At 43.6% G+C, this 10,688-nt stretch overlaps 1 protein-coding gene across 1 annotated transcript; it reads right to left on the reverse strand.

Moving 5' to 3' along the window:
• Positions 1-1,448: 1,448 nt before the first annotated feature.
• psmd5 (proteasome 26S subunit, non-ATPase 5) lies at positions 1,449-8,760 on the reverse strand. Its single transcript, XM_053647943.1, has 10 exons — positions 8,110-8,760; positions 7,450-7,594; positions 7,255-7,368; positions 6,340-6,468; positions 6,070-6,179; positions 5,403-5,545; positions 5,108-5,299; positions 4,913-5,022; positions 4,327-4,467; positions 1,449-4,092 (listed from the first exon to the last, which is right to left on the reverse strand). The coding sequence occupies exons 1-10, from the start codon at positions 8,280-8,282 to the stop codon at positions 3,835-3,837; spliced, it is 1,515 nt and encodes a 504-aa protein (XP_053503918.1). The 5' UTR covers positions 8,283-8,760; the 3' UTR covers positions 1,449-3,834.
• Positions 8,761-10,688: the final 1,928 nt, after the last annotated feature.

Raw genomic sequence — 10,688 nt, forward strand, 5'->3', positions numbered from 1 at the left:
TTCTTATTCATAAGATACGTGTACCCAAAATGACCGATTTCAAACATTTAAACCGTACACCTTCACGGGACCACGAGAAACGTTTCAGTCGAGTGTCTCCGGACACTAGGCGCTAAGACGAGCCTGTCCTTGCACCCGTCTGTGTTTTGTCGAACGCTCTTCGTCGACTAGTTTACTGAAATCGAGAGTAACTCGTGCTCATGTCCGTCACGTGTATAACTTCAGGGCTGATGCTTTGAAACGTTCAGTTCGTTTGTAAAGGGCACACAAAAGAACGCAGCTGAACTGAAGGAGGAAACTAGCTTCAACTCACCTCGAACTTCTAGAATCGGATATTTCGTGGTTCTGTTTAGAGACGCCGTCTTTACACGTGATTCTGAGCTTAGTGTCTACGGTCAGTTGAGACTTCCTGTCTGTTTGTTTAAAACAGCTGTCGTGTGTGAACCAGAAAAACAGACAGTCTCTTTCTCTCTCTCTCTCTCACACACACACACACTTCATCAATATGGAAAGCACATGGCTTTTCCAATACCCACAAACAGCCTCGAGGGACTAATCGATGAACCTCACCCTGTCCAAATCCATTAGCAGTCCTGTAGATTCAGGCTGTTGGACTTTAATGGAATTTCCCATCGTATCTACTAGCACGGTTAAATTCCCGTCACCGTTTGCCATGTTGCATTGTTTAAAGAAAAGCGCACTCCGCCACGGTTGGAATCACCGCGTCGTCTTCTTAAGTGCTGACGACGGCTTTGATTTAATCGTCGTTGGGCGTGTTAAAAGGGTTACTGCAAAAACAGAAACTGGAACTTAAAATAAAACCGTTCCAACATTCAAACCGGTGCGTTTTAAGTTTATGAATTAGGCGAATTAAAAATTGTGCTTAAAATGCAGAACATTTTGTAGAGTCTGTAGAAATGTTTTTGATTATCGAGAGTGTTCCTTACTGTTCTACTGTTCCCCCTGTTAAATAACCTTGTAGTAAATATTAAATGTGACTTTAAATTCTAGAGGATTTTTAAGTCAAATATTTCAAAATCAGAACATACCTTTCTGTCTTGGTTCTCACTGTGTGTGTGTGTGTGTGTGTGTGTGTGTGTGTGTGTGTGTGTGTGTGTGTGTGTGTGTGTGTGTGTGTGTGTGTGTGTGTGTGTGTGTGTGTGTGTGTGTGTGTGTGTGTGTGTGTGTGGTCTTGCAGACATCAGTCCAGAGGCTCATGTGTTGTTGGAGCGTGTGCTGTGTGGACGTGAACCTCATGGATTCGCCGGCTCCACCATTGACCACATCTCTCCCTTCCTCACATTCACCTTCATTATTCTAACACATCTACTGCTATAAGGAAAGAAAACACACACACACACACAATGCCTCCACACATTATTCCAGTTTCATATACTGTAAATATCTGGACACTGATGAAGTTATTGTTATTTTCGCACTCGATCACAGTATGTATCACATGAATGTTTAATTTCAGCTTTAATTTGATGTCATTAACATCCAGATTAGGTGAACTGTGTAAGAATTACAGCACGTTTTATAGACGTCATCCCCGCCCCCTATAAGAGGAAAAAAAAAAACAGCGTGCACATTTGGCTGCTCGGCTGTTCCGTGGTCAGGCGTGTTATTCCGTCGTTATTTCACCGACGAGTAAGCAGCAGGTAAAACATGTGGCGATGTGGTGTGCTCGACCGAACGGCTGGGAAGAAGGTTAAAGGGATACGAAGTCCGAAGAACTGTTCCTGCCGGTGGAGCAAGCGATCGTTAGGCTGAGTCACATCTGTGTCAAAGTCAACAATTAAAAGAAGACGTCATCAGAGTAAATATAAAAGGGTTTACCACGTGATTATAAACCATGGGTAAGCCTCGAAAATAGGAAGACCGTGTTAGAGTCGGCCAAAAACATGTAGAAAAGTTCGTACAGTTCCGGAACAACATCCGATGGACAGATGAGACGAAGATCAGCGATGGGAAGAGAAGAAAATGAAGAACGAAAGGAACTGCTCATGAGATAAAGCATGAACTAGTTCCTTGCATCCCCCCCCCTTTGTAAAAAAACATATTACAACAAAATACATAAAAGGTTTGATCACAGAAGTATTCACCCCCATTGCTGTGAAAGTCCTAATTAGTTTTGCTCTCAAATGTCACATGATTGGTTGAATGTGTGCAATCGTGGAGTCACATGATGGAATGTCCAGGCTGTCATTGTCTTGTGAATAGTCGAGTTGTGGATCTCTCCAGCTCCTTAAAGTCACGCCTGGCCCCCTGGTTGCTTCTCTGACTGATCCCCTCTTTACCCACCTTTATGTATGTATGTGTGTGTATATATCGAACTGTATCATCTAATCGAAGAAACACACGCCTCTATATTATATGAATAGAGTAACGTGTCGTTTTGTAGCCATGTTTAAGTATAAACTCTTATGCTGAACATCAAGGATCTATCATTTCTGTGTAACTGGTGCAGTTTAATTTTTTTGGGACAGGCCTTTTACATTTAATCCAAACCGCTTATAGAAATGCTCCTTTACGGAAAGAGACGTATTACGCGTGTAACGGCTTTACGCTATCCAGTAACGTGATCGAATAAATCCACCAAAATCCAAGATGAACAAAACTATCATTTCATCGTTTATTATGATCGACAGTAAACAATCCAAAAAGAAGTCAATTCAATGAAATCAAGCGGAGCAGGAAGTAGAAACACAGGATCTGAACGCAAAGAAAAGATCAGCAATTAAGCAAAGAGGAACGCATTCGAATTAGCGCGACGGGTACAGCGGACGCGTTTTTGACGGAAATAAAACGTGTAGCAGACGTTCACGCCGGGAATCCCTTTCAGTAAAACGAACACCGTTGTTAAGCAGGTGTCAGTCGTGTGTTCGCAGCATTTCGGGAGCTACCGTCCTCACAAACGTGCGAGTTCACACTAGCAAGGGACCAGATGTTGAGATCACTCCAGGTGTGTCTCTTGTCGTCATCGCAGAGCCACTTTTCCCAAAATATCTATAAAACTGTTTTATAGTGTTCTACACCTCACCAGGAGTGGGTAGGTCAGAAGCCTGGGAGGAGAAGATTACGTGTTCAGGCAAACTTTACATTTATTTATTTATTTTTTTAAATTCATAGCTGTGGACGAGATAACATTGTTGATAATGTCTTTCACGTGTGATGAAGTAGGAACAGTGCAGCTCTTAGCCAAACGTCGGCCGACGACTTGCTGACTTTTTCCTCATGGGCGCAAACGTGACGGGTTTCCTCAGACTTTCTGAGAAAAGGACACACCATGGCTAAACCACCCCCTACAGGGGATTTCATACATTCAAACTTATAACCAGCTAACTAACTCGCTAGTGGCGAGTTGCACTCAAGCACATTTTGTTTAAGTATATCGTATCACGTGACCTTACTGTAACCATCGTTTTTGACGGTTTCACTTGCCCACTGAGGCAGCTAATGGATTTATGTTTTGTCCAACCCTGAATATTTCAACACCCGAATAAACCGCAGGAAAAGATTCGATTGTGGTCATCAGTTTGAATTTGTTTGCACACTGTTTAATGGTCCGCAGAATTGGTCCGTAGTACAAGATAACATACTGAATTAAACGGCGGTATTGCGGTCGGCAGAGTTCTGCGTCAGGACCGCGCGTAGTAACCGAAAAGTGTGAACACGGCGACAAGACAAAGATAACGTGAGCATCCCAAAAGTGGTACGCGTGTCCGTGTTCGTCTCGGTGGATGATAGAAATGCGTAAGTGATTCAGAAAGTCTTTGTCAAGAGGGAACACGAATGAATTTTAATAAATGCTCGGCTTTTTTTCTTTTTTAATCAGTCTGCTCCCTCGGTCGTGACCGAGGCTATGGCGTTGACGAAGTAGGGTCCCTCCTTGAGGTATGTTTTCAGCTTCAGGTAATTTTGAGCGCCGAAGATTTCTTGTGTGCTCGATGAGCTCAAAAGCGCACCGACCAGCTGAAACTTACAGTCTTTTGCCTCCTTCCCCTTACTAACAGAGCGCTCCATCACCCACTCAGCAAATCCTGGTGATGAGATCATCATTCGCTGGGCCCAGGCTTGGCAAGCAATCGCCTGTGGTTCAAAACACCAGGAAAGGTATTAATTAGTATATTAAAGTGGTCTACCGTTCGGCGTGTCATGAAACCATTTAATATTTACAGGGCCAAATTTTACAACAGGAAAGACCCTCTGGTCAGAATAAAGTGCATTCGAACCACCTGTTCACAGCGCTGTATTCGGCTCCTAGTCTATTGTTATGTAAATACACCCTGTTTAACGTGCTTTAAACAGTTCACACACACTTACAGTGAATACGCGTAGTGCGCTGCAGTGTAACTCAGGGAATGGCTGGGTGCTGATAGACCTGATCATTTCCAAGGGCTCAGAGCTCAGAGAGCAGAACCACGACTCCGTCAGGAGCAACAAGTCGTCCGTCTGCTGCTCCACCTGCGAGACACACATACACACATTCTAAATCTGGTCCTTCCTTGGCATTATTTCAGAGAACAACCAGAAACTCTACCAAAAGGAGCGCACACACACACGCACACACACACAACTCGTGAGATGAACAAGCTCGCCTAACGTTGTTCTGATCAACAGCAGAGAGACCAAGGCCATCCTTCTCAACTCGAGAGCAAGGCCAGTTATGGATTTTTGTACATTCCTGACCGCCTCCACCTGCCCCACCTTCTACAAAACTGTCTCAGTATATAAAGATGCAATCGGTTCCAGAATTATTGGCACCCTTGATAAAAATGTCTTTGGGGTTAATTAGCTTAATCTAACAACAGACAATTCTAATCTTTAATCTAACCAGGGTTGTGCTGGAACATCAATTCATCGCAGGGCAAGCATGCACGCGCACACACACACACACACATATACATACTGGTAGTGTGAGTAGCTGAGCAATGGCCTCCAGACTCCTCACTCTGAGGTCAGTAGCTCCATCTTGGGCTAACCGACTCATTCGCTTTATCACCGTGGTAAACTGTTCACCTGCGAAGCATAGATTGATCACACCCAGAGTTTCACCAGAAAATGCACACATCAGAAGCACAGTCTGTGACACACACACACACACCTGTTTTATGTAGAACTTGTTTGCCCTCAACGGTGCCACCCAGCAGACCCAGTGTATCCAGGGCAACAGGGATCTGAGTGGAGTCAGGGGACATTGCCATGGCAAACACCATGTTGAGGAATGCTGGGTAATTCTCACACACCTGCTGTGGGCTGTCCATGATGGCCAGGTTCCCAAAGAACTTCACCAGGCCTACACACACACACACACACACACAAACACATTTAACCAGGCTGGAAGAAAAGCACTTGTTTGAATTATAAATAAAAATACGCATGAACGCATACACACAAACCTGGCAGGTAGAAACTGGAGAAAGGATCGGAGTCAGCACCCACAATCATGTTGGATATTTTATCCATGACTCCCTGCTGTGCCAGGTACTGACGGCCATGCTGGCTCTGAGCCAGACTGGTGACCATCTCTATCGCCGTCGCTCTAAATAAGCGAGTGATCTGACGTGAGTGATCTGTACTACACGCTACAATTGTTCACAATGCATGCGCCGAACAATCATCCAACATCATAAAGGCTATGAAAAACCACCTGCGGTAATACATGCTACGGATAACAATCAATTCGAGTAGCACACAGTGGCAAACTAAAAAAAATTGAACTGAAAAATCTACTTTAAGCCCAGCGATGTTAATCTCTCTATCCAGCGAACGTATCTGGCAAAGCATCCCCCCCCCACCCCACCCCCATCACGTTATTTAATCCACGTTTGTTTGATTTCTTCTGAACAGAGCGCAGCTTGAAAACACAACTTCGGAGCTCATTTTGAGACTTCTGTATGCACGTTTTTAAGTATTGTATTTTCTCATATTTTCTGGTTTAATGGTGTTAGACGGTTCACATTTCGCCCCACTGTAAATGTATAAATAAAACCCGACTTGGCTTGACTAATACACACTAAAATGTAACGACTGGAGTGAGGGGGTGTGTGTGTGTGTGTGTGTTACCTGATGAGAACATCATCTCCAGTCAGTTCCTCAAGTAGTTTAGAGACAAAGCTACTACTGGCACAGTAACCCAGTGAGACAGGGGACACAGAGGAGATCTCCACCACCAGCTGCATGCACATACACGCACACACACACACAAACATTAGTGTAAATGTGGTGTGTACATGCCCATGTGAGTACACAGAGGGACATTATGGCGCCACACACACACACAGAATGTGAAAACTCAAAAGCAAAACGGATGTCAGTGGAACAACTGATCCACACCTCATACACTCTGTATCTGACAATGTCACTGATGGCCATCACGTCGTTCAGTTTTTTTAACAAATCGGAGCGGAACAGAGCGTCAAGCCCTGCCTTTGTGTTGCTTAGCTTGCTGAGGGCAGATATTGCCTGAAAGAAAAATGCAAAAATGCAAAAGAACACAAGTGATAAGCAATTACTCTTAGTTAGCTGCTTCAACAAAATAAAAACCTAGTCTGAGGTCATTTAATCACCAGCTCCATATCCGTACACATCAGAAGAGGATCAGTATTCTTATTAACGGACTCGACTAGGCTGAGATCCTAAACTAAACCAGAACGGATGTGGAACTAAACACTGCTAAAAGATTACTGCACAGAAACTGAACAGGAGCTGAATTCTGTTTGAATGTGGGTGGTAATTTGAATAACTGGAGATATATATATATATATATATATACACACACACACACACACACACACACACGAGTTCTTACATAAAATCTTAGTGTTTGTTTAATTAATTGAGTGTTCAAATAAGGTATGTTTGAAATAAAACATTATTGAAATACTTTTTAATAGAGCATACAATGTCAAATTAAGCATATCAGAACATCAAGCAGCTGAAATGTCTCACGTGCTGGCTTCTAAGCAAAGCTACGTCCGAAAATACATGTACACATACAAGTTCAAACCATTTAATGTGAGCACCTGTTACATTGTAGCATACTGTGTAGGATTTAGCTTTGTCCTTATTGTTATTTGTTCTGGCTACTTCACAGTATAGATACAACACAAGGGTGCATTTGCCATTTTGGGCTCTAGATATTTTCTCATCTAGTATATTTGACTATCATGCGTTCACAAATGAGGCTCTCTGGAAAGGTGTAAACGATGAAAATACCCAACCACAGGACGTAAAAATTGCCCACCGTACCTTTTTAGATACACCTATACTTTCTGCCCCAATGCACTGGATCACCTCTTGTAGAATCTCAGGATTATTCATCACCTCTGAAATCCCATCAGCATCGCTGACCGCCCGCCCGATCTACAAAAACACACAAACCGGTTCATGAAGACCAGTTAACGGAACAGAGCATGTGAACGCAGGCCGGAACGTATTTCTGACCTGTGTGAGAGCGAGCACTTTGACAGAATTATCCGGATGCGCAAGTCCGCTCTGGAGCTCCGCTCTGCAGTTGCGAGCCAGGTGGGCAGGGTCTAGTACCTCCAAGACCCGGCCCAGAATCTCCACACAGACTTCGATTTGCTCCCTATAAACACACACACACACACACACACACACACACACACACACACACACAGTGTAGAACTGAATCCCAGCTGGTCCCCACTACACAAGGTAATGAGATTACTTCCGTAAACTGCATAGTGCACCGTATGTTTAACAGGGACCCATTTCAAATTCAGCTTCCTACTCCCATAATCGGTGCACTCGCTTCATATGGTACGACATAATGACTTCTACACCCTACATAGTGTACTATATGTTTAACAGGGACCCATTTGGGATTCAGCCCTGGTATAGGTCTACTGCATTCAAAATAACACCTGTCACACCCTCAGCAGCACACAATGACCAGTAGAGAATAAAATAACGCTTGCTACAACATCAAAAGGTTATTATTGGTCCAAGTATGTTTTCATACATTTAGGACTGAACCCTTTGCTGTACAAGTAATGGCTTTAAACCCGCTGTATAGTGCGGCTCATGCCAAACTGAGCCTTGTGGGACGCCGTACACTGACTCAGCTATCCCAAAACATACTTGTCATTCGTGTTCAGCAGCGAGAAAATGATTCCCAGCTGCGGAACGGATAAAGTTTCCCTCAAAGAGCTAACAGGAGTCGCGAAAACAGCCGTCCTGAGGCTCCTGAGTCCCTCGACTGGATCCTCCTCTTCGGCTAATTCTGCTAGCAAACTTTCGATGGAAGCCGCCATGATGCTCAAACTGTTTGAAACGCGTCAGCGCGTGACGAGTTTAGCCCCGCCCTTCTTAGGATCCTAACCAATCCACCGCGCGTGACGAGTTTAGCCCCGCCCTTCTTAGGATCCTAACCAATCCACCGCGCGCGACTGGAATAGAGTCGGCGTGACGTTGGACGTTCGGTATTCGCGGATATTAAGGGACCGTCTGTAAAGTTACATACGACATTGTTAAACACGTTTCTAACTTCACTAGCATTTGAAGGGAATTATGTACAGTCATTCAGTCATATATCTGCGAATACCGAACGTCTAGCCGACTTTATTCCAGTCAGCGAGCGACGAGTTTAGCTCCACCCTTTTTAGCGCGTAAAAAAACAAAAACAACGGAGAGGCCACTGCGCATGCGCTGAATGAGACCGCGACTATATAGCAGCTGAGATACATGTATTTCTCCTACTATATAGGAGGTAAGCACGCGGTGTCGGACGCAGCCTTGCTCTCTTGTTTGCCGTAAAACGGTTGAGCACTGCCGTGTGTGATCGTGTCCTGTCGCAAAATGCGGTGAAAACTCCCACATGACGTTAATAGTGTGATTAAGGGCTCCCTCCTGTGGATAATCATCGGCCTGCTAAACATGAGTCAGTCGAGGAAAAGTGTCAGGATTAGAGATGGAGATGAGAACAACAGAACAAAGACTTAATATTTAAAATGATAGAGTATGTACAGCTGAGGAATTAAGACTTACTATGTAGGAAAACATCTATTGATGTTCAATAGAATGCTAAATGTGAAAATTCACTCATCTTTCTTGGGTCATTTACCAACTCTCTGCCGGACTCGATAGAAAGTCCTCTTATCTCTCCATAGAACACTGTAGTTCCTATTAGTTCTCTCAGTTTTCCCAGGAGGTGGAGGCACAAATCCTCTATCCTGGCCTGGAGTTTAACCAGTGGTGGGTTTTAATTGACCGTACATTAATTTATAAATCTCATCTTACAAAAACGGCTGCTAAGCCCAAAAGTCACAACAACCTACTGTGTATACTGTTGTGTATTTGCAATCTATGTAGTAATTTATGTAGAAGCAACATTTTGCTGCAATGAATATAATGACAATAAAAATCCACTTGGCTTGACTTGATGTGCTATGTGTGTGCACATGTGTGTCTGTGCGTGCAGCTGCAACCCCCCCCTAGTGGAGCATATGGTCCATAACATTTTTCTGATTAATGCTTCCTTCTGTTAGTAAATTAAATATCCTGTTATAAATTATTGAAGTACACATATTAATTATATTGAAACATGTAAGTTATCGCAAGCAAGGGATATGCAACCACACATTAAGTGTTATTTTCTTTCATTTAGTTTAAAACTATCTGTTCCTAAACTTGGTCTGGTCTGCCACCAAAGCCATGTGCCATGTTCTAAGATGTTTAAATACATCTAGATGTAAATATCAGTTGGAATTCTGATCTATTGTCTCATATTCATCTTTTGATCTCAAACCCAAATGCCTTCGGTGTATAGCAAAAACAACAGATTTGGCCTTGCTGTTCCAATACTTTTGGAAGGGACTTGTCCATCACACCCATATGTGCTTGTTGAACATCCGATTCCAGATTCAGTCCCTGCTTTGCTGTTATATTAAATCCAACTCTTTTGGGAACGCTTTCCACTATGGAATTGTGGGTATTTGTCCAAACGGCCGCAAGAGCATTAGTGAGGTCAGGCACTGATGTCGTGTGAGGAGACCCGGTGTACAGTCGGCGTTCCAGTTCATCCCAAAGGCGTTCAGTGGGGTTGAGGTCAGGGCTTTGTGCAGGCCACTCAAGTTCTACCACACCGACCTTGGCAAACCATATCTTCATGCTCCTCACTTTGTGCACTGGGCATTATCATGCTGGAACATTTGGGTAAAAACATGAAACATAATAAAATAGCTTATATCCCATGTATGCATGAAGTTTTCATAACCTTCAGTAAGTATCTCATGGTCAAACTTCAGAATGGGGGAAAATGTGATCTTAGTGACATTCACTATGACATGGTTATTGGCGCCAGAATCTTTACACACACACCATCTCTAGAATTTACACAAAATGTAGAAAAAAAAAACCAACCCACATCCAGTGAGTGGCAGTTCTGCGGTCAGAAATGCCTGGTTGATGACAGAGGTCAGAGTAGACGGCTTTACAAACATGGTGAGAAGGAAAGCATCTCAGAAAGCACATGTCAGACCTTAAGGAGACCACATTGGGTTCCACTCGTTTCAGTCAAGAACGGGAATTTGAAGCTACAGTCGACAGGCTCACCAAAAGTGGACAGTCGAAGATGTGAAAAAGACCAGTATACTCAACCCAGCACATCCGGCACCGACAACCATCATGTCACGTTCAAACTCAATGTGATTATATATTTC

This window comes from Ictalurus furcatus, chromosome 18 (assembly GCF_023375685.1).
Source record: "Ictalurus furcatus strain D&B chromosome 18, Billie_1.0, whole genome shotgun sequence".
Classification (NCBI taxonomy): Eukaryota; Metazoa; Chordata; class Actinopteri; order Siluriformes; family Ictaluridae; genus Ictalurus; species Ictalurus furcatus.

Excerpts from the sequence above, each read along its gene's own strand:
- psmd5 (XM_053647943.1), bottom strand. The coding sequence starts at position 8,282 with ATGGCGGCTTCCATCGAAAGTTTGCTAGCAGAATTAGCCGAAGAGGAG. Across the intron at positions 4,468-4,912 it reads CTCAGCTACTCACACTACCA|GTGGAGCAGCAGACGGACGA; the intron begins GTATGTATATGT and ends TGTGTCTCGCAG. Across the intron at positions 4,093-4,326 it reads GCGCACTACGCGTATTCACT|GCGATTGCTTGCCAAGCCTG; the intron begins GTAAGTGTGTGT and ends TTTGAACCACAG.